Below are 26,283 nucleotides of genomic sequence, written 5' to 3'. Positions count from 1 at the left end.
TTTTAACATTATTAAAGGGACGCCAGTCAATTTGAATAATTGGCCTGTTTCAGTTATCTAAGGGTGCCCTTTTTCAGCTGCTTATTTACAATTTTTTATTAATTTAATTTAGTAATGTGTCTCGTGGGTTTCTCTGCAGCCCTTCTGATGTTTACAGGGGTGTTTTGCCGGGGTGTAGGCCAATCCAAGCACAATAACAAATGTATTTGAATCCAACTCTTCTTCTCCCACCTCCCCTTCCTCTACATGTAATGTTGCCTGCCAGGCCTCTTCTTTTTCAGTGACCTGAGCAGTGGCAGCAGAAGCAGGAACACAAAGGTTAATCCTGCGTTGTTCATTCCCCAGACACCTTTCAATCCAGAGAGGTTGGTGGTTGAAACTGGCTCCTGTTGCCCCTGGCCCCATGCATGGGACTAGAAAGAGAAGACCACAGCTCCACCATTGTCCCCAGTTTTCAAATGGTTTTTTGGTCTCATAGGTAAGGCTCTACCAAATTCACAGTCCATTATGGTCAATTTCATGGACTAGGGGGTTTTAAGGTAGTCTATTTCATGTTTTCAGATGTTTACATCTGAAAATTCACTGTACTGTAACTGTGGGGGTCCTGATCCAAAAGGCCATCAGGCTGGGAGGGTCTCAAGGTTTTGTGGGGAAGGTGGGATTGCCACCCTTACTTCTGCCCTGCTGCTAGCAGAGGCACTGCCTTCAGAACTGGGCACCAGAGGGGAAGGCTGCTGGCTGGGTGTCCAGCTCTAAAGCCAATACCACCGCCAGCAGCAGCACAGAAGTGAGAGTCACAGGGTATGGGGGGGTGGGTTACCATAGCTCTGGTTTTCCCAGCAGGGCTGACAGCTGGAGCTTCAGCTTCCTCAGGTGGAGTGGGAAGTGTGACAGTGTGAAGCTTCCTGCAGCTGGGGGAGATCCCAGAGGTGGGTCTGACCTGCCCCAGGAGTGGCCCTCCAGGGGTGGTGGAAGTCTCCATCCCCATCAGACTAGCAGCTGGAGCCCTGCGCAGGGTAGGAGCCCCTGGCTGGGAGCCAGATTTCATGTGGAAGATTAAATTTCACACTCTGTGACACATTTTTCACTGCTGTGAATTTTGTAGGGCCCTACTCATAGAGGTTTGGAAGTAGATGGAGCTCACCTAGCTGTTCTGTGACTCATATTGCTCACTTACGAGAGTGCAGTCACTGACCCCTGTGGCAGAATGAGCCAAAGTAAGTCAAAGAGAAGTTGGGTCCAATTTTATAAGGGACCCATCTGAGCCTAACTGGGGAGAGGACTTGTGAACTGTCAGTTTTCTGGGCTTTGTTTGAAGTTATTAAAGTCTCACTCTGCAAAGTCAGACACTGTGGGAGGCATAACCGGCAAGGTTTTCTCTGGAGTGTTGGGCCCCAGAGGCTTCTTTTCCTAGAGAAGGGATTTATTTTGATGGGCGTGTTCTTGTTTGAATTATTTGTGCCACTTCTGTTGTATGAAATAAACACACCAGCACTGAATATTTTGGCCATTGGGATTGCCTAATTAACCCTAGACCACAACCTTAGGCTACATTTACATTACAGACCTTTCAGTGGCACAGCTGTACCGCGACAGCTGTGCTGCAGTAAGGTCTTCCTGTGTAGCCGCTCTACGGCAGCGGGAGAAAGCTCTCCCGCCAATTTAGCGCTATCCACATTGGCGCTTTTATTGGTTAAACTTGTCGGTCAGGGGTGGCCAAAAAAAGTTTTACCAACAAAAGTGTTAGTGTAGACAAAACCTTAATTCAAATGGAGCAGTCGCTTTCTTACCATTAAAACATCCTTCTGCAGGATCTAGGATAGAGTGTGGATGTAAGCTCTACTCCTAAGCACAGCCTAGGGCAGAGCATGAGCTTCCCCTGGGGTAGGGCCTGCATGGGCATGCTCTCCTGGGGTCAGAGGGAACAATATGCCTGTGCTCTCATTATGTTAGTGCATGAGAAAGGAAATGCAACTGACTAGACATAAAATGCCATCCAGTGCATAATGAAAACACACTGCGGGGTGGGAGGGAATTGCTGACTACTTTCAGTTCCATTCATCTCAAATATTACATGTAAAAATAATAGATTAAAAAAGTTGATTTAAAAATGTGTTCAGTGGGGGCATTCCTTTAAAATTACACACATTCTTGGGGTAGTGGGCCAGCTTGTTTGTCTGTTTGTTTTTTCTTTTAGTTTGCTTAAAGTTTGCAAGTGTGGTCTGCTGTGGATTGTGTGTTTGTTTAAGGCAGTGATCCCCAATGCGATGCCCACGGGCACCATGGTGCCCGCCGGGGCATCTGTGTGCGCCCGCCTACTGACAAGGGCGCACACTCCCGCCGAGGAGCAGGCTGCCAGACAAGCAGCCACCTAAATGCCACTGAAAAGCGACAACATCAAGAAGCGTCGCCGCAGAAATGCTGCTGCTTCTCGGTGGCATTTTGGCAGCAATGCCTCTTGATGACACCGCTTCTCAGCGGCATTTCGGTGGTGACGCCTCTTGATGCTGCTGCTCCTCTCCGGCATTTCGGCGGCTAGTCGTCAGGCACCCGCCACACTGAAAGGTTGCAGACCACTGGTTTAGGGACTGTTTGGAAGTGGGGCCAGAGACCTACTATCTGCTAGTTGAATGGGTGCTAGAAAGGCTCTAGCCTCCTGTCCATTGTTCCTTTAATCCTTCTGATCACCTTTCATCATCCTTGTGATTACCCTTCCCTTGTGTGTTAACGAGGGGGGCAGGACTGACCTAGGAGAGAAGCTTAAAAGGCAGATGCTAAGTGACCAAATGGAGCTAGTGGGCAGAGGAGTTTGTAGGAGGGAGCGAGAATAAAATCAGCATGGTTCGGAAAGTCTTCAGTGCCAATATTGCTCCTGTCTCCTCCACTTGTACTTGTGTCCAAACTGAGAAATTGATAATCCCTGTACCCAGATACTGGTGTGGATTTGCAGACTGTGGCCTGCATTTCCCCATCATAGAAAGCCAGGCTGGGGGGGACTATCCAGTGCGTGAGGTGCCTACTGGTAGAAACTGTCAGGAGGCAGATGAGAGAGCTACAGGAGGCGGTGGCTAGGCTGAGGAGCATCCATGCACAAGAGGAATTCATTAAAAACATGCATATGGAGACCTCCAAGTTTGAGAGAGAAATCTGGCTCAAGGGGACTGCAGTAGCATCACCAAGGGAGGAGGAAACTGCTCTTTCACAGGGAGGAACCTCGCTGCTGATTACTTCTGGCAGCAGACAGTGCTCCAACCCGCCGTCCATAGACATAAACTGATATGCTACTTTGGCAGCAAGGGATGAGGAATCTCCCCCAAAGGTGGAGGAGGAGAAGCCTTGTACCTCCAAGGCTGGAAGGATCACAACCACCGCTCCAAAGCATCCATCTGCAAGTCTGACCTGGCATCCCAAGAGATGTGCTACCTACCAGAGATCCATATCTGAGACATTACAGAGAGATTTCCAAGGATCATCTGGCCCTCTGAGTACTACCCCATGCTGCTCATCTATGTGGGCACTAATGGGACTACAAGATATGACCATGAGCAGATCAGAAGTGACTACAGGGCTGTGGGAATGAGAGTGAAGGAGCTGAGAGCACAGGTTGTGTTCTAATTGATCCTTCTGGTCAAGAGTAGGGGTCTAGGCAGGGGCTTATATATCCTGGAGGTAAATACATGGGTGCCTGGATAGTGTCTCTAGGAGGACTTTGGCTTCCTCAGCCATGGGATCTTAGTTCTGAGAAGAAGGTCTGCTGAGATTGGGCCCACCTGTCAAAGAAGGGGAAGAGTATCTTTGGGTACAGACTGGCAAGACTAGTTAGGTAGGCTTTAAACTAGGTTTGATGGGAGCAGGAGACAAAAGTCCACAGAAATATTCAAAATGTGGAGCCCTGTGGGTGCAGGGTCAGAATCTCTGGGGAACATGGGAAATTGCAGCATGGACAAAGGAGAGACAAGAGGGAATACGAAGGGGAAATCTAATAAACATCTTAGATGTCTGTATACTAATGCAAGAAGTATGGGGAATAACAGGAAGAACTAGTGAATAAGAATGGTCATACTGGGTCAGACCAAAGATCCATCTAACCCAGTATCCTGCCTTCTGACAGTGACCAATGCTAGGTGTTTCAGAGGGAATGAACAGAACAGGTAATCATTAAGTGATCCATCCCATCACCCATTCCCATCTTCTGGCTAATAGCCATTGATGCACCTATCCTCCATGAATTTATCTAGTTCTTTTCTGAACCCTGTTGTAGTCTTGGCCTTCACAACATCCTCGGCAAGGTTGACTGTGCATTGTATGAAGAAATACTTCCTTTTGTTTGTTGTAAACCTGCTGCTTATTAATTTCATTTGGTGACCCCTAGTTCTTAGGGTATTGTAACACCCAAGGAGATTACCTAGATTCCTGGTCTCTGTCTGCTGGCAGCTCAGGGAGGAGGAGCCAAGGCAAACTCCGAGTCTGCCTGGCCACCAATAGGGAGTGAGATGCCCTCCCAGGGAGTTCAGGAAAATGGAGAAGCCATTTTGGAGAGTCTGGAGCCAGCCAAGGCAAGGGCAGAACTGGCTGTGTGGGGAGCTGGTGAGTCCCAGGCCTGCAAGCAGGGTTCCCCCTGCAAACCGGCCTCTAGGGACCTGACAGCAGATTCCCCAGCTGGGTTTTCCTTCCCCACGGATGACTCTCAGTTGGTAGCGTTTGCTGAGAAATTTCCCCAGCCAGGCTGGGTTCACCTCCAGGTCCCCTGGTGAGACTAGTCACCACATGGTCAACTCTGCTCGTCCAGGGAAGCTGCCTGCTGAGTGTGTGACTAGAGACTGGGCTAGGAGGCTACAGTTTGGATGTGAGGGTAGTTGTATAACCTATACCTTGAGCCCTGCACCCCTTTGTAATGAGAGGAGATCCTGGGACCAACGTAGCCTGATTCCTGCTTGAGGAGGATCCCTGACATCAGCCCCTTTGCAGTGGCTGAGGAGTCCAGCGTCATCTTGAAATCTGAAGATCATTCATGGAGTTTGTGAGGGCACCAGCTTTTAGTAAGTTAGTCAGGGAGTTTGTTTTGGGGACCCCCCCCGCCCCAACTCCCTGAACTGTGTCCTCAAGCCAGGGAGTAAGGGTTTGAGAATTTTATAACCTGCTGCTTATTACACCTGTGGAGGGATTCACCACCTCCTCCCACTTGAGAGTCCTTTGAGCTGTACTGAACCCAGTCAGCCACACTGCTAAACCACGGTAGAGAATTTTATAGGTCATCAAGGGCCCCAGCAAATTACGTGTACCAACAGGACACTAATTTTACACTTGTTACATCAAGTCACGGGTATTTTCAGTGTGGGCACCGGTGACCCTAAAAATAGTGTTTCACCCTGTTATATTTGTTGCCTGTTTAATATAATTATTGTGTTGTGTTGTGTTTATTTCTTGGAAGTCTCCAACTATCTGGCAAGTAAGTGGGGATTACTCTGTAGTTAGAATTTTCCGCCCAAGCTGCCCTGGTGACCCTGCCAGGAAGGAGTGAGGGGGGGTGGAGGCACCGCCAAATAATTTCATAGCAAAAAAGAAAAACGATTCACCCTGCTGAGTGGGTGGCGGGATCCAAAAGAACCCAGACCTATCCATCAAAACCTGTAAGCAGATTGCCATTAAAGGAGGTAACCAGGTGTACAAGGGGCGCTACAGCATGAAAAGGAGTAAATAACACTTCCTTATTTACTTTCTCCACACCAGTCATGACTTTATAGACCTCTATCATATTCCCCTTTAGTCGTCTCTTTTCCAAGTTGAAAAGTTCCAGTCTTTTTAATTTCCTCATATGGAAACATCCAAACACAGGACTTGGTACTGATGAGGGACTTCTACTACCCAGAAGTTGTTGGTAAAATAACACAGCAAGGCACAGATTATCCAACGAGTTCTTGGAATCCATTGGAGACAACTTTTTATTACAGACAGTGGAGAAAACAACTAGGGGAGAGGCTCGTCTGGATTTGATTCTGACAAACAGGGAGGAACTAGCTGAGAATCTGAAGGTGGAAAGCAGCTTGGGTGAAGGTGATCATGAAATGATAGTTTGTGGTTCTAAGGAATGGTAGGAGGGAAAACAGCAGAATAAAGACAGTGGACTTCAAGAAGGCAGCCTTTCGCAAACTGAGAGAATTGGTAGGTGAGAGCCCATGCGAAGCAAGTCTAATGGAAAAAGAGAGTTGGCAGTTTTTTAAAGAGACATTATTAAGGGCACAAGAGCAAACTATTCCAATGTGTAGGAAAGATAGGAAGTATGGCAAGAGGCCACCCTCACTTAAGCCAAGAGATCTTCAGTAACGTGAAACTCAAAAATGAGTCATACAAGAAGTGGAAACTAGGTCAAATTATGAAGGATGTATGATGGTGTGCACTCACCTCTCATGAGCGCCTCCTATTGGTCAGGTGCAAACCTGCACTCACTCTCTCTTTCTCCCAGCGCCCCCTGTCAGTTGTTACCTCTCAGGATTTTCAGTGGCTCAGCCCTCTGGCCAAGTCTCTCTTAGTCGAAAGCAGTGGTCTTCAAACTGTGGGATGTGCTCCCAGGGCTTCCTCCCTGGCGATCTTTGTCCTCAGCAGTTCTCACTGACCCTGCCCTCCAACCAGGCCACCTCTCACATTCATTCCCCTTCCAGTGGTAATGAAGTTCAACAAATGGTTGGCCCTCTCTAGAGTCTTCAACCTCATCCTTGAGCCCTTTAAATTCTAGCCCCTTTCTTGGGCTTCTAAACAACACCACTACTTCAATTGCTTGCTCATACTGATTCCAGTTAGTTGTGTGTGCATGCTGTGTGTACAGTCGCTGAAAGGTTTTTCCCCTAGCAGCACTGATTGGGTCGGCTGTGGAGCCCCCTGGAGTCGCGCCTTCATGGTGCTGCATATAGGGCCCTGCCAACCCACCACTTCTCCAGTTCCTTCTTACTGCCAGTGACAATCATTGGAATGTTTCGACTATTGTCTTCACAAGCGAACCTCTAACATAGTTTCTCTGTAAATAGTTAAAAGAGTGGTTTTTGTTTTTTTTAAAGTTTTTATAATTCATTTAGATATCTGAACTTGGGTTCCGGAAGGGGTTCTCTTACCCCCGTAGTGCCGATTTTCCCTTCCCTCTCCTGGGCATGCTTGGATGGGGGTTTAAACCGTGTGGGGTTTGCCAAAAGCTTATGCCCAAGGGTGACCCACACACGGCTTGTCTAAAGTTCCTGGAGGAGTCCCATTGAACGAACAGGTGTAAAATCCATAGGAGTTTTTGCCCCTACATGAAAAAAGAGAGAGGGCCCACAGGCTGAAGCTGCTGCTAATGGAAGCAGCTCTGTGCCCTTAGTCCGAATTGAGCCCCATGGACATGGCACTGGGCTCCTTGGCATTGATGCGCAGCACACTGGCTTTGATCTGGGACATGATGCTGAGGAAGGACTCTGGGGTCAGAGATCCTGAGCACCAGAACTCCTTGGCACCAAAGACCGCAGCGCGGGAGCATTCACAGCACCGATCTGTCTCTTGTTCAAGGAAGACGCACTGGAAGATGGACAGGGAGCCGCGGAATGGGAGCCACCCAGGGAGGGCGACCTGTGCTGGGCCATACCTCCCCTCTTGCTCAACAGCTGGCACTGTCAACTCCAGGCAGGGGCCATTGAGTCTGGGACCACCAGAGGAGACCCAGGTGGAGGATTTGGATCTTCCCTCCACACTGGAGACTTTCAGGGTAGCCTGGGACCTTTATAACCTTGACCATTCTGCACTCTCCCCATCAGGTGAGACTGCATTGGCCCCGAGGCTTCAAGTACTACAGAGGCCACTGGTGCAGTCCAAGGGCAAGCCTGCTATGACTTGTCCCTGATCCCTATCTCCCCGGCACCAACAGGTACGGTGCCGCCATGTGATCAGTGATCAGAGTCCTTGGAGTCCGAATCAGAGGCAGACTCCTGTGTGTCCCAGAGGAGCCGGCACTGTAGCTGCCTGCCTCTCAGACTGAGGGGATGATGCAGACCTTCCCCCCCGGTGCTGTGACTGGCTCAATGGCAGGTATCAGCCCAGATCCCGGCATAGTGGCCTTTCTGGACCCCGTGGCCTTACCATCAGTCCCAGGGGTCCGTCTCTGGGCGCTCTTTCTCGGTTGCATTTGAGAGAAGGACTGCGTCCAGGGCCAGGGATCTCTCTCGGGCTTCAGCCACTGCTACGACTACTAGTGCCACCACCGGTACCACGTCCGACACAAACAGCAGCACTGGCACTGCGCCCGGCACTGTGTCTGCCATAGGCACTACAATCAACGCCATGGAAGGCACCGTGGCTGGTGCCACGACTGGCACTGAGAGGGACACTGATTTGGGGGTGGAGCCGCAGCAGTTAGAAGAGCCAGATGGGCAGGAGGGACCCTCTCTGGTTCGGGGTTCCTCATCATTGTCACCAGATGAGGTGGTGGCAGGAGTGTCCTCAGGGCCTCCCCCTCTCGACAGCAGAGCCCACCTCGAACTCCTGAGGTGTGTCATTCAAAATCTTGGAATAAAGATGGAAGAGGTCACTGAGGTGTAAGACCCAATGGTGGACATTTTATCCCCAGCAGTGCCCACCAGGGTGGTGTGACGTTGCACTTCATAATGTTCTATGGAAATACGCTTATGAGTGTGACTATAAGGTAATTGGAATGTGCTTTATGCAAAAGGTCTCTTGTAAGGTATCATTACAAAGCTTATAACCTACTGAGTGTGTTCATCCTATTTGTGTGTGTGTATGTATGTATCATTCTTGTATTTGAAGCTAGAAATATGAAGTATAACTCTGAAGTCCTATTGTAATTATGCAAAGTGTGGGCCATTAATGGTGGTTTGGAAGCTTGATGGCTCCCATTGACTAGGACAATTGGTTGTAAATGGCTCTGTTTATTTGCAAACCTCCCTGGGTACTTACGGGCCAGCCTTGGAAGAATGAAGTCTCACAGGACATGTGACCATGTCACAGGTTACTGGAATCCATCTTAAACCTGGTGCTTTTCCATTTAGAAGGAAGGGTGGGGATCTTGAGAGACAAAGGGTTTCTGCCTTGGGCCAAAGCTATAAAAGGGAGTGGAACAGAACAAAGGGGGCTGCCAGTTATATGAGATCCCCTAGTTACCACCTAAGCTGGAACTAACAAGGATTGTACTAGGGGAAAGGATTGGGCCCAGACTAGGAAGAAGTCTAGTCTGTGAAAGAAGCTTATTGGAACATCTCTGAGGCTGAGATTTACCTGTATTCAGTTTCTTAATGTATTGTGCTTAGACTTGCATGTTTGTTTTAATTTGCTTGGTAACTTATTTTATTCTGTCTGTTATTACTTAAATCCTACTTTTTATACTAAATAAAATCACTTTTGTTTATTAACAGACCCAGAGTAAGTGATTAATACCTAGGGGAGCAAACAGCTTTGCATCTCTCTCTATCAGTGTTCTAGAGGGCGGACAGTTCATGAGTTTACCCTGCATAAGCTTTATACAGAGTAAAATGGATTTATTTGGGGTTTGGATCCCATTGGAAACTGGGTGTCTGGGTGCTGGAGATAGGTAACCTGACAAGTGGTTCTCAGTTAAAGCCTGAAGCTTTGGGGGCATGGTTCAGACCTGGGTCTGTGTTGCAGTTGGCTAGCGTGTCTGACTCAACAAGGCAGGGTTCTGGAGCCCCGAGCCTTTAGGGAACATGGGCTCAGAGGTAATTTCAGCACATCAGGTTACAGTCCCAAGGGGCTCTCTGTGACCAAACCCATCACAGCTGGCCCTTCCCCCGATTAAAACTATTCAGGAGAACACAAAGACCCTCTGGCAAATGCTGGCCTCTCTCGTCCTACAGCTAAGGGTGTCAAGAGGAAATAGTTAGTGCCCTCCAACGGCTATGAATATTTGTTCATTCCCGCCAGACTGGTGGTGGTTGTGGCTGTTAACGAGAGGGAGAAGCAAGTCAGCAGGAACCTACCCCTTAAGCTAGTGACACAAAGAAACTGGACCTCTTTCAGAGGAAGATATACTCCACCAGAGGTCTCCATCTTCGAATTGCAAACCAGTAGGCAATCCTGAGCCGATGTAACTTTAAATCATGGGATGCAATGTCCAAATTCTTGGACCTTGTCCCTCTGTACTCTGTCTGAATTCTCGGCTCTGGTGGATGAGGACAGGGCAGTCGCCAGGACATCACTGCAAGCCACGTTAGACTTCGTGGACTCTGCAACGTGAGCCTTGTCCTCTAGCATCGCAATGTGCCGTTGCTCCTGGCTGCATGCCTCGGACCTGCCTGAGAGGTACAACAGACAGTCTGGGATCTCCTGTACTACACTATTTTCAGAAAAGACTTACTTGAGACTCCAAAGCTTAAAAGACTTCCGAGCCACTCTGAAATCGCTGGGCTGCACCCTCCCGCCACCTAACGTAGACAATTTTAGGCCACAGCCCACGTCACGACCGTACCAGGGGCAGTCTCGACAGAACCATAATCACAGGCAACCCAGAAACCAAAACTGCTATCACCCTAAGCAGACCTTTTGAGGCTGCGTCCAAAGGCAACATACCAACCTATCAACTGGATCCTTCTTTCCCCTTTTCGGCACATCTATCCCATTTCTACCAGGCGTGGTCCCAAATCACCTCAGACTGTTGGGTCCTTAACATGGTAGAAATTGGATATTCTCTCCCATTCTCTTTGCCCCTAACCCCACCCCACCATCCCCTTACTCCATCCCTCTTCAGGGATCATTTGAACGAGCAACTCCTTCTGCAGGAGGTACAAACCCTCCTATTGGCAGGAGTTGTAAAGAAGGTTCCACTGGAGCTCAGAGGCAGGGGGTTTTACTCCCAATATTTCCTAACACAGAAAGCAAAGGGGAGCCTCAGACCCATCTTCGACCTGCGCAACATCAACAGATTCATGAAGAAATCAAAGTTGGTTATGGTCTCTTCGGCCACCATTATCCCACCCCTGGACCCAGGAAATTGATATGTCATCCTCGACATGAAGGATGCATATTTCCACATTTCCATAATCCTGTCCCACAGGTGCTTCCTAAGGTTTGTAGTGGGGGGCACGCACGACCAATTTGCCATGCTACCATTCGGCCTGTCATTGGCACCTCAGGTGTTCACCAAATGTATGTCAGTTGTGGCCGCCTTCCTGTGGCAAAGTCAAGTTTACATATTTCCATACCTCAACAGCTGGTTGAAGGGCCATTCCAGGACACAAGTGGATCAACACATCACCCTGATAAGATCCACTTTCGACACACTGGACCTCCTCCTAAAGACTCAAAAGTCAACACTCACCCCTACTCAGAGAATGAGTTTATAGGGGCAGTGCTAGACTAAAGACAGGCCAGAGTGTCCCTGCCCCAGGCCTGCTTCCAGGCCATTCATGATATCATACAGGATATCAGAGGATTCCCTATAACCACAGCAATGAGTTGCTTGAAACTCCTGGGACACATGGCATCTTGTACATATGTGGTGCAACACGTGAGGCTCAGACTCAGACCTCTCCAGGCTTGACTAGCATCCGTGTATCGACCGAGCAGACGCAGCCTAGATGGTAGTCATACTTCCACTGTGGGTTCTCAAGTCTCTTCAGTAGTGGCTCGACCTCCAAATGGTATGTGCAGGGGTCAACTTCTCCAAACCATGCCCCTCATTGTGTCTGGTCACTGACGGGTCGACAATGAGGTGGGGAGCACACCTCAGAGAGCACAGAATTCAGGGCCTCTGGTCTCCAGAGGAACTATTGCTTCACATCAATGTCAGAGGGCTGAGAGCAGTTTATGTGCTGTATCAGACTTTCCAGCCTCATCTGGAGGGCAGATGCATATCAGTCCTGATGGACAAAACAACAGTGATGTTTTAGATCAACAGACGGGGGGAAGCCCTCAAGCTCTGGGAGTTCTGCATAGGACACTTCCGAGAATATTGAAGGTGCTATCTCCCCCAGTCTCAGAACAACCTTTGCGGACCATCTCAGCAGATCTTATCACAATCATGAGTGATCCATTCACCCAGACGTAATAAGCAATATCTTTCAATGGTGAGGAGTTCCCCAAATCGATCTGTTCTCCACCTCTTTATGCATTTCTTTCTATCCCGCTCCTTCACAAGGTCCTCCACAAAGTCCGCCTCAGTGATCTTGGTAGTACCAGCCTGGCCACATCTGCATTGATACACCATGCTACTAGAGCTATCAGTGAATACTCCAGTCACTCTGCCGTTAGTTTCAGACCTCATCACTCAACATCAGGGCCAACTCCAGCATCCCAATCTCGAGTCTCTTCACCTCATGACTTGGAAGCTGCATAGTTGAATCCATTAGAGCTCTCATGTTCAGACCCCATGAAGGAGGTTCTTCTGGGCAGCGGAAAACCATTGACCAGGACTACCTACTTAGCCAAATGGAAGAGATTCTCGATTTGGTGTTCGCAGAGCCGTATCACCCCCCCAACACAATCTCCCATTCCCTTTATCATGGACTGCCTGCTAAAGTTGAAACAGCAGGGCTTGTCACATTTGTGAGTAAAGGTTCACCTGGCCGCTATCTTGGCTTTTCACTCAGGAGAGGGGGGCTGTTCCATCTTTGCTAGCTCGATGGTGTGATGTTTTCTTAAAGGAATATCCTCAAATCCATTGGCCAACCCCGGCTTGGGACCTTAACCTGGTGCTCTTGAGGCTGATGGGGCCTCTGTTTGAGCTCTTAGTAACATGCTCACTCCTCTGTCTTATAAAGTGGCTTTCTTAGTCACATACTTCTGCCAGGAGGGTATCTGAGCTGAAGGCCCTCACATCTGACCCTCCCTATACCATCTTTTACAAGGACACGGTGCAGCTTCCGCCTCACCCATCATACCTCCCAAACGCAGTCTCAAATTTCCATACCAGCCAAGACATATTTCTTCCAGTCTTCTTCCGGAAGCCTCACGCCAGCAATCCCAAACAGAGGCTCCATGCCCTGGACGTTCGGCAGACATTGGCTTTTTATGTTGAATGAACAAAGCTGTTCCGCAAGTTGAAGCAGCTGTTTGTCATGGTGTCGAACAGGATGAAGGGCCTCCCAGTGTCCTCCCAAAGGATATCATTGTGGATCATGTCCTGTATCTGGGCATATTACAAAGGTCCGTGCCCCTGCATTGATGGTGCATTCCACCAGAGCTTAGGCTTCCTCGGCAGCCTTCCTGGCCCAGGTCCCGATCCAAGAGATCTGTAGGGCGGCAACAGGGTCCGCGGTCCACAGCTTCACTTCCTATTATGCTATCACCCAGTACGCCAGGGATGATGCAGCATTCGGCAGAGCAGCGCTTCAATCAGCAATTCCACAAACTCCGACTCCACCTCCCAGGCAAGGCTTGGGAGTCACCTAGTTGGAATAGATATGAGCAAGCACTTGAAGAAGAAAAAAACGGTTACCTACTGTAATGGGGTAAGACTCACTGCTGCAGCGCTTCCTATTGTCGTCCTGGGAATGAGCTCTTTCACAGCTTTGGAGCGCCCTCTGCAGGCCCCTGTCCCGCCTTGCTGGGCCCCCGTGTTCCTTCCAGACCCCAGTGCCCCTCCCTAGGCTTCTGCCCTTTTCAGTACCCCCACAGTCTTGGAGGGTCTTCCTTCACGGGGGAACCCCCACCCCTCTATCCCCACCTTGCCTCAGTCTTGGCTACTGCTAGTCCCCATCTAGCCTCCATTCACTGGGACAGACTGCGGTATGATTGCCACTCATCACTGGCAAGGAGGGTTTGGGCCTACTGCCTCTGCCTACCCGTGGGCTGCCCTCTGCAACCCCAGTACCTTTTGGCCTTGCACTAGGCTGGCAGCCTGGGGGGGTTCCAGGCCGGAGCTCCCCAGCAACTCTTGCCTTCCCCCAGCCCTGCTCAATCTTAGCTACACAGGTACACTCCCCAGCAGCCAGGTCCTTCTCCCTCTAAAGGCAGAGAGAGTCTCAGAGCACCTGGCTCACAGCCCTTTTATACGGGCCAGCTGTATTCTGTTTGGGGCATGGCCCCAGCTGAGGCTTTTTCCCCAATCACAGCCCTCTCCTGGGCTGTTCTAAGCCCTTTAAGGCGGGAGCGTGGCAACCACCCCGCTACACCTACCTTCTTCTAACTGTTGTTCTTCGAGCTGTGTTGCTGGCAAGATGTTGTTCTTCGAAATGTGATGTCCATTCCAAACTCACCCACCTTCTTCTCTGTCAGAGTAATCTGGTAAGAAAGAACTGGAGAGGTGGCGATTTGGCAGGGCCTTATGTGTGGCACTATGAAGGTGTGACTCCAGGGGGGTCCACAGCCAACCCAAGGGGTGCTGCTAGGGGAAAAAACCTTCCAGTGTCTGTGCACATGGTGCACGCACACACCTAATTGGAATGAAAATTGGCAATGCATCTTGAAGAACAACAGTTACGAGAAGGTTGGTAACTGGTTTTTTTCCTCCTTCTCAGGGCTTTGGCCACTCTTCCAGTGGCCGGTGGGTGGACCTCGGCCCATTCACTCCTCCTGATCCCAACCGAGAGACCCTATAAATAGCAGCCTCCTAGTGCTTCCTTTATCTCTGTTGCTGCTATTCCGTTGGCCACTACCCATGAGCCCCTTCCTCTTCATCCTTTCCTCAGGGCAGATGTTCTCTGTCTGTTCCCTGCGGGAGCACAGTCTTTCCCAGGCTTTCTCATCTGCAGAGTCTCACAGCCTTCCAGTCCTTTCTCACCCTTCTGGTCCCAGCCAGCAGTTGATCTGCTTAGGCCCTGCAGCTCCTATTAACAGAGCCTGCTGGGCTCTCATTGGCTGCTTTCCTGAAGCCTTTTCTATGCAGGCCTGGAGGACCCACCTTCACTGCTCCTTTTCTGGGGCTGAAGGCTTGCAGTCTTGGTAGGACTGCAAGCCCTCCAACAGGGGGCTCAAAGGGCCTGTTACACCTCGTCACAGGATGAGTATACAAAAACAACACAAGCGTGCAGAGACAAAATTAGAAAGGCCAAGATACGCAACAAGATTAAAGTAGCTAGGGATATAAAAGATAACAAGAAAGCATTTTGCAAATACATGGGGAGCAAGAGGAAGAATTGAGACAGGGGAGGGAAATGAGGATGGAAAGACAGCAAAGAGTCCTGTGGCACCTTATAGACTAACAGACGTTTTGGAGCATGAGCTTTCGTGGGTGAATACCCACTTCCTCAGATGCATCATATTCACCCACGAAAGCTCATGCTCCAAAACGTCTGTTAGTCTGTAAGGTGCCACAGGATTCTTTGCTGCTTTTACAGATCCAGACTAACATGGCTACCCCTCTGATACTTGATGGAAAGACAATAACAGAAAATGCAGCAATGGCCAAAATAGTAATTGACTTTTTTCCATTTTCACAAAAAAAAAGTTAGCAGGGTTCGGATGACTAACATAAAGAACATCAATGTAAATGGGGTAGGTTGTGAGGCTATGATAGGAAAAGAACAAGTTAAGAATTACTTAGACAAGTTAAGTATCAGAGGGTAGCCGTGTTAGTCTGGATCTGTAAAAGCAGCAAAGAATCCTGTGGCACCTTATAGACTAACAGACGTTTTGGAGCATGAGCTTTCGTGGGTGAATACCCACTTCCTCAGATGCATGTAATGGAAATATCCAGGGGCAGGTATATATATGTGTGTGCTAGCAAGCAAGCTAGAGATAACGAGGTCAGTTCAATCAGGGAGGATGAGGCCCTGTTCTAGCAGTTGAGGTGTGAAAACCAAGAGAGGAGAAACTGGTTCTGTAATTGGCAAGCCATTCACAGTCTTTGTTCAATCCTGAGCTGATGGTGTCAAATTTGCAGATGAACTGAAGCTCAGCAGTTTCTCTTTGAAGTCTGGTCCTGAAGTTTTTTTGCTGCAGGATGGCCACCTTAAGGTCTGCTATAGTGTGGCCAGGGAGGTTGAAGTGCTCTCCTACAGGTTTTTGTATATTGCCATTCCTAATGTCTGATTTGTGTCCATTTATCCTTTTCCGTAGAGACTGTCCAGTTTGGCCGATGTACATAGCAGAGGGGCATTGCTGGCATATGATGGCGTATATTACATTGGTGGATGTGCAGGTGAATGAACCGGTGATGGTGTGGCTGATCTGGTTAGGTCCTGTGATGGTGTCGCTGGTGTAGATATGTGGGCAGAGTTGGCATCGAGGTTTGTTGCATGGATTGGTTCCTGAGCTAGAGTTATTATGGTGTGGTGTGCAGTTACTGGTGAGAATATGTTTCAGGTTGGCAGGTTGTCTGTTAGACAAGTTAGATATCTTCAAGTCAGCAAGCCTGGTGAAATACACCCTGAAATATTAATGGAAGTGGCAGAAGAGATCTCTGAGCCATTAGCAATTATCTTTGAGACCTTGTGGAGGATGGGAGAAATCCCAGAGGACTGGAAAAGGGCAAATCATAGAATATCAGGGTTGGAAGGGATCTCAGGAGGTCATCTAGTCCAACCCCCTGCTCAAAGCAGGACCAATTCCCAACTAAATCATCCTAGTCAGGGCTATGTCAAACCTGACCTTAAAAACCTATAAGGAAGGAGATTCCACCACCTCCCTAAGTAACCCATTCCAGTGCTTCACCAGTCTCCGAGTGAAAAAGTTTTTCCTAATATCCAACCTAAATCTCCCCCACTGCAACTTGAGACCATTACTCCTTGTTTTGTCATCAGGTACCACTGAGAACAGTCTAGATTCATCCTCTTTAGAACCCCCTTTCAGGTAGTTGAATGCAGCTGTCAAATCCCCCCTCATTCTTCTCTTCTGCAGACTAAACAATCCTAGTTCCCTCAGCCTCTCCTCAGAAGTCATGTGCTCCTGCCCCCCAATCATTTTTGTTGCCCTCCGCTGGACTCTTTCCAATTTGTCCACATCCTTCTTGTAGTGTGGGGCCCAAAACTGGACACAGTACTCCAGATGAGGCCTCACCAGTGTCGAATAGAGGGGAATGATCTCGTCCCTTGATCTGCTGGCAATGCCCCTACTTATACAACCCAAAATGCCATTAGCCTTCTTGGCAACAAGGGCACACTGTTGACTTATATCCAACTTCTCATCCACTGTAACCCCTAGGTCCTTTTCTGCAGAACTGCTTCCTAGCCATTTGGTTCCTGTCTGTAACAGTGAATGGAATTCTTCCGTCCTAAGTGCAGGACTCTGCACTTGTCCTTGTTGAGCCTCATCAGATTTCTTTTGGCCCAATCCTCTAATTTGTCTAGGTCCCTCTGTATGCTATCCCTACTCTCCAGCGTATCTACTACTCCTCCCAGTTTAGCGTCATCTGCAAACTTGCTGAGAGTGCAATCCATGCCATCCTCCAAATATGGTACTTATCTTTCTTCTTCGAGTGCTTGCTCATATCCATTCCAGTTAGGTGTGCACGCGCCGCGTGCACGTTCATCGGAAGATTTTTACCCTAGCAACACTCGGTGGGTCAGCTGGGTGCCCCCTGGAGTGGCGCTGCCATGGCGCCGGATATATACCCCTGCCGACCCACCCACCCCTCAGTTCCTTCTTACCACTCATGTCGGTCGTTGGAACAGTGGAGTGCGGTTTTACTGACCTACACCTCCCTAGCTACTCATAGTTCTCTAGTTATTTTGTTGTGTATATAGTTCAAAGTTATATAGTTATAGTTAATTTTTATTGTTCATAGTTAGTGTATAGTTAAGAGGGGTTCGGGGATTAGCCCCTTCCCCACACCCGGTGCCGGGGCCCATGCCTGGTTCACCAGGTTTCAAACTGCTTGGCCTGTCATAAGCCGATGCTGAAGGGAGATCCACACTACTCCTGCCTTAAGTGCCTCGGGGAATCTCGCCTGACAGATAAGTGTCGCATTTGCAAGGCTTTTAAGCCGAGAACAAAAAAGGAGCGGGACTTTCAGCTAAAGCAAATCTCAATCAATTTCTCAATTTTGAATGAAGGAAATAGTTTTTCTGTGATTGTAGAAAAGACAACAACAGTCAAAAATAGTTTAGCACTTCAAAAAACTCTGGTCCCAAGTTCTTAGCTATTGACTTCCACGAGTTCATTGCTGTGACTTTCTTTAAAACATCATCAAGAAACATGAACTGCCATAAACACCTCCAACCCTGAAATTTATTATGACTGGCATGATTGATGTGTGATTATTAGGTACCCATATCATATAGCAGCATCTTCTTCTTCAGCAATTAGGCATCTACCTTGGTGCTTTAGGTTCAGAATATTGGGAAGAAAATGAGGTAGAACAAGTGCTTGATTCATCTGCCTCTTTACTTCCTGCAATTTAACATTGTTGATGGGTATTTCTTTCTTCAATAAAGTTATTTTCAGCATCCACAGTAGAACCACAATCTTTCAGCCATTTGTCCAAGCCTGTGGAATTAGGTTTCAGTATATTCAGCATATCTTCTACATTTCTCTGTAGTCTGGTGTTGACTACTTTGGCTGTGGTAGTTTCATCTGTTTTGTCACAATTTTCTTCACAAATTATTATCAGAATAGGGCAGTTCTTAATAAATAGCTCAAAACAGTCAAACACTGAATGCCATCATTCATCTTGTGGCAGAATTCATTTGAATTCTCCTGCTTTCTTCAGTGAAGCTGAAGCAAAGTGGTAGTTATGGAAGTATTTTGCAATTTCAATGTTCTTCTTTATTCCTGGAGATGCATCTTTTAGCCAAAGCCTTGAGTTCATCAAGTGAACAATACATCCAGATGTTATAAGTTTTAGGTTCATTATCTTCTAGATTTCTTCTTAGCTTTGCTACATTTGCAGCATTTTCAGTGACAGTGCTTAGCTATGCACCTGACACTTGAATTTTTGTTCAGTTTGCTATAGTTTTTATTGCTGTTTCTTTTAGGTATTCTACTGTATGGGCATTTCCTGATGTATCAGTTGTTTCTATAAGGTAGACAGCTTCTTCTTCTGTTGTCACACAAGCACATATTGCTGGATCATTGTCTACATTACTCCACCCATCAACACTCAGATTAATGAATTTCCTGTCAATGTTTTTTTTGCACAAAGTTCAATTTCTTTTTCATACATGGTATCCATCAACCTTCCAGCAATGTCTGCTCTCGTGGTTGGAGTGTAGCCTGGTCAAAATGATTGAACCATGTCAATGAAATGTTTGTTCTGAACAAGACAAAAGGAAGAATTTGTCACATAGGTGACCCAAGCAATCTTTTCCTTTGTGGAGTCTTCCTGGAACTTGTTGGTCTGATTATGAACTCATTCATAGTTTTACTGGATGATGAAGAAAGTCAGGTTTTTTGGTTCTGTTTTAATATAGGTAATTTTCTGTCTGACGTATGGTTAGTTGCAGCAGTAGTGGTGGTACCAGCAGATAACTCTGAAGTTGCAGACATTGCAGTCGATGGACGTTCATAACCCCTTATGTCTAAGTCAGACCCTGAGACAAAATCATTCTTGCTCAGAGTATTATTCAGTGAACTTTAAAAAATGAAATGGTAAATGAAAGATTCCTCCTACTGCAGCTGTTTATAGCATTGTTTAAATTATATAATTCTAAACCCAGTTTTCTGGGGAAAGTTAATAAATCTTACGGGTTTACATAGATTTAGATAATCCTTATCTCTCAGAGCTGGGTGAAAAGTCATTTTTAAATGTTAAAATTCATAAATGCCTAATAAAACTTTACTTTTAAACAAGAACTCTTCACTTAGTATGTTTGATTATATAGAGCAGTAAAAAAATCATTTAAGAAGTTCAGCAGTAATAGTAAAAATATATTTGATAAATACTCCCACAACAAATCAACATATTTTGAACACAAACATTTTTGAAATTCACTAGTAATCCACCCAAAGCACAAATTTATGACAATAATCTATCATTTACAAGCATAGTAAAACCAGATAGGCAGTCCATAAAAATGGTTCAAAAATAAGTTTACTAACCAGCTCATCCCTGATTTTTCAGACATGTCTACATCATCATCTTCAAAGTCACTATCTTCTGAGGAGCATTTTTTATAATGCTGTTTCATTCCAACAACCAGGCCTTGCATCTTTTTGTTGCCCTGTTTATATTTGGCGCATGATCCTCCAAAGGAACAGAATTTCTTGAAAATATTCCCAAATAGGGGTCTCTTACAATCTGCAGTCATGGTACTATTTTTCCCCCAGTTCCCAGCTGTTAAAAATCAACATTTAGAGACTGTAGTCTGAAGAATTTAGTCCCTTCTGCCCACAATCTCCTGCATTCACACCAGTGTTGATCCTTTTTGGTTGCACACTCTGCTCCTTTTCCCTTGTTACATAACCCCCCACCCCAGCCCTACCCCCAAAAAAACAAGAGAACTAACAACAATCGAAGAGTTCTGCTTGAGTAATCCACATGCCTTTTGCACTGCAGTATTTTATTTGTTTAGCGACAGAGAGAGGCAATTGCAAAATGAATGGATTTCTGTTTTTATCTGTGTACACATGCAAGGAGACAGAGCAAAGCTGTTTACGTGAAATGCCCATAATAATCCAGAAGGGCTGGTAGTCACTGAGCAGATCAGTGTGTTTTTTTTTCATTAGATGGAGAGGTGTCATGGTGGGTGAAGTCTCAAATATTCATAATTTGATAACTGAGACGGACCTCAGGGAGGGAATATGAGACCACCTAGGAAGGCTCAGTAGATGATCTTGATGAGATACGCAATTGGGGTTGCCAGGCGTCCGATTTTTGACCCTGGCGGCTCTGGTCAGCACCGCTGATTGTTCCGTCTGGTCGATGGCGTAGCAGGGCTAAAGTAGGCTCTGCTATGGCCCCAAGGTGCAGGGGCAATCAGAGAAGCAGCATATGCTGCCCCCACTTCTAGCACTGGCTCCACAACTCCCATTGGCTGGGAACTGTGACCAATGGGAGCTGTGGGGGCGATACCTGCAGGCCCAGGCAGTGCACACTATGCAGAGCAGCCCAGCCATGCCTCCACCTAGGGGCTGGACATGCCGGCTGCTTCCCAGGAGCAACGCGGAGCCAGGGCAGGCAGGAAGCTTGCCTTAGCCACACTGTGTTGCCAACCGGGAGCTTCCTGAGGTAAGCGTCACCCGGCTGGAGCCTGCAACCCCTTCCACACTCCAGTCCCCTACCTGAGCCTGCTCCCGCATTCCAAACATTTTCCCCAGCCCAGAGCCCCTTCCTGCACCCCAGGGCCCTCATCCCCAGCCCCACCCAAAAGCCTGCATCCCCAGCTGGAGCTCTCACCCCTTCCCATACCTCAACGCCCTACCCCAGCCTGGAGCCCCCTCCCACACCCTGAACCCCTCATTTCTGGCCACTCCCCGGAGCCCGCACCCCCAGCCCAGTGAAAGTGAGTGAGGGTTGGGGAGAGTGAGCAACTGAGGTAGCAGGGCAGGAGTGAGTGGAGGGTGGGGCAGAGGTGAGGTCTCAGGGCAGGGATGGGGCAAGGGTGTTCGGTTTTGTGCAATTAGAAAGTTGGTAACCCTATATATTGTGTATAGTGTATCTCCTGGAGCCAGAGGCTGGGTCCCAACGATTGTGATGACTTTGCCCGTTTCTTTCACCAGTAGCAGAGCCCTTGGGTCTCCCACAGGATCAAGCTCTTACTACGTGACCTATTGTGCCATATTTATAAAGCTTGACCTCAGAAGTTAGATTGTTTCCCCTCGATTCTTTCTTTGCACAGAAAAGCAGCTTTTAATTCAAAGGTTTTGATCGAGGCTCATGGAGTCAAATACAGTAAAAATCTTAAATGACTCAAACTATATCATAGAATCTCTATGGATAGAAATTCCATGCTTGAATAATAAGAACATAGCAGTAGGAATATACTACCTACCAACTGACCAAGATGGTGATAGTGACTATGAAATGCTCAGGGAAGTTAGAGAGGCTGCAAAAACAAAAAACCCAATCATAATAGGAAATTTCAAGTATCCCCATATTGACTGGGTACACATCACCTCAGGACATGATGCAGGAATAAAAATTGTAGACACCATTAATGACTGCTTCTAGGAGCAGCTAGTCTTGGAACCCACAAGGGGAGAAGCAGTTCTCGGTTCAATCCGAAGTGGAGCACAGGATCTGGTCCAAGAGGTGAGTATAGCTGAACTGCTCAGTATTAACAGCCATAATGTAATTAAATTTAACATCCTTGTAGGGAGGGAAATACCAAAGAAACCCATCACAGTGGCGTTTAACTTCAAGAAAGGGGAACTACACAAAACTGAGAAAACTAGTTAAATTGAAATTAAAAGTAACAGTCACAAAAGTGAAATGCCTGTAAGCTGTGTGGAAACTATTTAAGAACGCCATAATAGAGGCTCAAACTAAATGTATATCCCAAATAATAATTTAATTAAAAAAAAAAAGGACCAAAAAAAAATGCCACCACAGCTAAAAAGAGTAAAATCAGGGTTTAGAGGCAAAAAAGAAATCCCTTAAAGAGAGGGAGTCAGATCTTTTTGAGAAAAATAGAAAGGAACATAAACTCTGGCAAGTCAAATATAAAATTATAATCAGGCTGGCCCAAGGAGAATATGAAGAGCAACTAGCAAAAGACGAAAATTAACAGCAAAATCATTTTTAGTACATCAGATGCAGGAAGTCTGCCAAACAATCAGTGAGGCCACTGGATGATCAAGCTGCTAAAGGAGCACTACAGGAAAACAAGGCTGTTGCAGAGAAGCTAGATGAATTATTGGCATCAGTCTTCACTGAAGAAGAGGATGTGAAGGAGATTGCCGCATCTGAGTCACTATTTTTAGGTAACAGATCTGAGGAACTGTCCCAGATTGAAGTGTCAGAAGAGGAGATATTGGAACAAATTGATAACAGTAATAAGTCATCAGGACCAGATGGTATCACTCAAGCATTCTGAAGGAACTTAGATACGAAATTGCTGAACTAAGTCTGGTGTGTAAACTACCAGTTAAATCAGATGAATGGCAAATAGATAAAGTAATGCTTTAAACAAATTTTTAAATTTTTAAACAAGGCTCCAGAGGCAATGTTAGCAATTCCAGGCCGTTAAGCCTAACTTGTGTACCAGGCACATTGGTTGAAACTATAGTCAAGAACAGGATTGTCAGACACATAGATAAACACAATATATTGGGGAAGAGTCAAACACAGCTTTTCTAAAGGGAAATCATTCCTCACCAATCTACTAGAATTATTTAGGGGGAGTCAACAAATGTGTACAAGGATGATCCAGTGGACCTTTGATAATATCCCACACCAAAGGCTCTTAAGCCAAGTAAATAATCCTGGGATAAGAGGGAAAATCATCTCCTGGTTTAGTAAATGGTTAAAAGACAGGAAACAAAGGGTAGAAATAAATGGTCAGTTTTCACAATGGAGAGAGTAAATAGTGGGATCCCTGAAGGATCTGTACTAGGACCTGTGCTGTTCAACATACAGTAGACACTCATTAGTAGCAACATATTGGTGCCCTTTTGCTATGTTGCTCCTAAGCAGCTGTTGCTGTTATGGAGAGCGTCATTTGACCAAAGGCGTATGAAAAATTAAGTATGTTTTGGAAGGGATGGGACAGCCATGTTGTTGGGGGGGAGAGAGGTCAGTTGGAGGGGGACCTCAAGTTTGGAGGAATGGGACAGGGGAGCCCCGGATTTGGCAAGGGAGCCCCTAGTCAGCAAAATGGCTGAGCGAGCTGGCTGCCAGGGACGGGCTGAGATGCTCCCCCTGGCAGTTTCATACTCCACTCTGTCAAGGGATGGATGGGGATGGTACTGTGTGCAGCCTGCAATGGAGGGGGTGGGTGGCTCCTAGCACGGACAGCAGAGACAGGAGGGGGGAAGAGGACAGGTCAGTGCCCTGGGGAGGGGAGTCCCCCAATTCCCTACTGCAAAATAGCACAACCACATTCTGTCACCAGCAACCAAGATGGAGGGGACAGCTCAGTGCATGAGAGGGGGGAAGACTCCCCGACATGCCCCACTGCAAAATTGCCCTGTTCTGTTCTGTTCATTCTCTCTATCAGAAGACAGGATACTGGGCTAGATGAGCCATTGATCTGACCCAGTATTGCCATTCTAATGTTATAATTCAGCATATTTAATTTTTGTTTAAATGTTTTAAGACTATAATTTAAAGTTTAAGCCTTAAAATATTTTGTATTAAATTCAAATTTCACTTTAAAAAGGTAGCGTTTGTAAAAGAAAAACATTATAATTTAAATAACAAAATAAAAAACCCAATTTTAAATAACAATCCAATTTAAATTAAAAAAAGATCTTTTGTTTTTCCTTTAAATCAGTAGTTTTTATACATCCTGAATTACAGGGAAAGTCTTGCTCAGGCCTTGAACCTCTGGAATGGACCTTCAGTACAGATGCAATCATTGGATAATTTAGCTTCTTAGCTCTCAAAAGTTTCTACTGAGAATGTGCAGACCGAGATTTTTCGAAAGTTTACAACTTGTCCAAGTTTGGGCAAATTTGCATGAGAATGGCAAACAGCACAATGCTGACACCAGGCCGACACTCTCCCCCTTGCAAAATGTCAGTTCCCTGCATCAAGCATGACATTGCTAAGGTTTCTCAATAAAACAATTGTGTGATTCTTTTTTTTTTTTTTTTTAACATTGGCAAAACGTTTCTCCCCAGTCTTGTTCTTGGAAACAGCTGGACTATTTTAACTGTAAATTTCCAAAAAAAATTCAGCCTGGGGCAGATGCTCACTTTAGAAAATTTCAGACCAAATTGTTAAAGATTGGAAAAGCTACAAGCAACTGAAAATAGGGTCTTGTAATATTAAGTGTTGGGCAATGTTAACTATAGGTGGTGCTAATAGTACTGTCTATAATACAAGATAAGATGGGAAGCATGTCAGAGTTTATGCTACTGTGAAAACTCTCTGACTTTCGTTTCCTGAAATGAATGTTCAAAGTAACCTTGACATCATTTTAATACAGATGCTCCCTGACTTTTTATTTTAGGGAACTTTTTCCCTAAATGCGGATTTGTATAAGTTGGGTTTGCGTAACCCGAGGGGGGTGTGTGTCTGTATAAGTATTGTGTTTTACTGCAACTTAAATTCAGATATTTGTTCCTGTTCCTTAGATCCTGGAGTTTTGGGGGGGATTGTTTTGTTTTGTACATAGCAATTCTTGCTTAATATAAAGAAATTAAGAATGATATTTTTCCTGTAGTTTCTGTTCTTGGTTTTTCAACTGGTAATTCTTATTTTTCAACTAATGTTTCTTTTTCTCCAGTCTCTCTTGCAGCTTCAGGATCAAACAGCATCTGTCTTGTGTTCTCCTTCTGATGTACCAGATGGTGGATTTCATAACAGAATCCCTATGGTGATGCGGGGGAATTGCACCTTTTATGAGAAAGTCAGGCTTGCTCAGATCAATGGAGCCCGGGGTTTGCTGATAGTCAGTAGAGAGAAACTGGTGAGTCTATTCCTAGTTATTGTCTGCAGTACCGATGTATCTCTGATTGTTAATTTTGGTTATAAAACTTTATTTTTCGTCTAGACTTCATTCTTGATAAGCTGCATTGTCTCAGTGCTTCCCAGAGTTGCTATCTTTAGCTTATTTACTTTTGGGTTTTCTGACCTGGCAAATTTCTTCCTAGAATTAGTATCTCTCTGTGCGCATGTGATAAAGTTACTCATGTTCTTAGCCAACAGAAAAATATACGTTCATTCCTGATATACTGCCTGAATAATTGCTGTTTTGTGAGTAATTTTGTTAAATTTTTCTATTTGTGGCATTTAATATTTATTAATTAAGCCAGAGGTTTTACTCACACAAGTAGCGATGGTTCCCAATGGGACCTGTGTATATATAATGCCCCTGCATGAAGTCTTGTCTATCATTAAACACTTGGCTAAAACAATGAAACCAGCTCCTTGGACCTCAACAAAATATTAGTTCTGTGTTGTGACTTAGCATTCAAAAGATTAATTCAATGAAATGTACAGCAGTATGGCTTCGGTTTAATTAAATCTGAGTGTCAGCACTGGAAATACGTGTCTCTCTTAGAATCGTATGCCAGATGTGGAGAGATGTTGCATGAAGATTGGTGATTCTTCGAGTGCTTGCTCATGTCAGTTCCAATTAGGGGTGTGTGCGCCACATGCAGTCACCAGAAGGTTTTTCCCCTAGCAGTACCCATCAGGTTAGCTATGGAGCCCTCTGGAGTTGCGCATTCATAGCGCCACATATAGGGCTCTTCCGACCCACCACCTCTCCAGTTCCTGCTTACTGCCAGTGACGGTCGTTGGAGCGTTTCTTCTGTCGTCCAAACATGCAATCCTCTAGCTTGCTTGTTGTACATATATTTCTGTAAATA

At 46.4% G+C, this 26,283-nt stretch overlaps 1 protein-coding gene across 8 annotated transcripts in view; it reads left to right on the top strand.

Moving 5' to 3' along the window:
- The window catches only part of SPPL2B (signal peptide peptidase like 2B), a 175,053-nt gene that overhangs the window by 49,226 nt on the left and 99,544 nt on the right, over positions 1 to 26,283 (top strand). For all 8 annotated transcript variants that reach the window (XR_007771331.1, XR_007771330.1, XM_050933741.1 and 5 more), the window contains one exon: positions 25,197 to 25,379. Coding sequence is in view for 6 of the 8 variants with exons in the window: in XM_050933741.1 (XP_050789698.1) it covers positions 25,197 to 25,379 (183 nt within the window). In the remaining 2 variants the exon portion in view is untranslated. The remainder of the gene's footprint in view (positions 1 to 25,196; positions 25,380 to 26,283) is intronic.

The sequence above is a fragment of the Gopherus flavomarginatus genome, chromosome 24 (assembly GCF_025201925.1).
Source record: "Gopherus flavomarginatus isolate rGopFla2 chromosome 24, rGopFla2.mat.asm, whole genome shotgun sequence".
Taxonomy (NCBI): Eukaryota; Metazoa; Chordata; order Testudines; family Testudinidae; genus Gopherus; species Gopherus flavomarginatus.
Note: the sequence above shows the minus strand (reverse complement) of the source record. Positions and strands in the feature narration are given on the sequence as shown.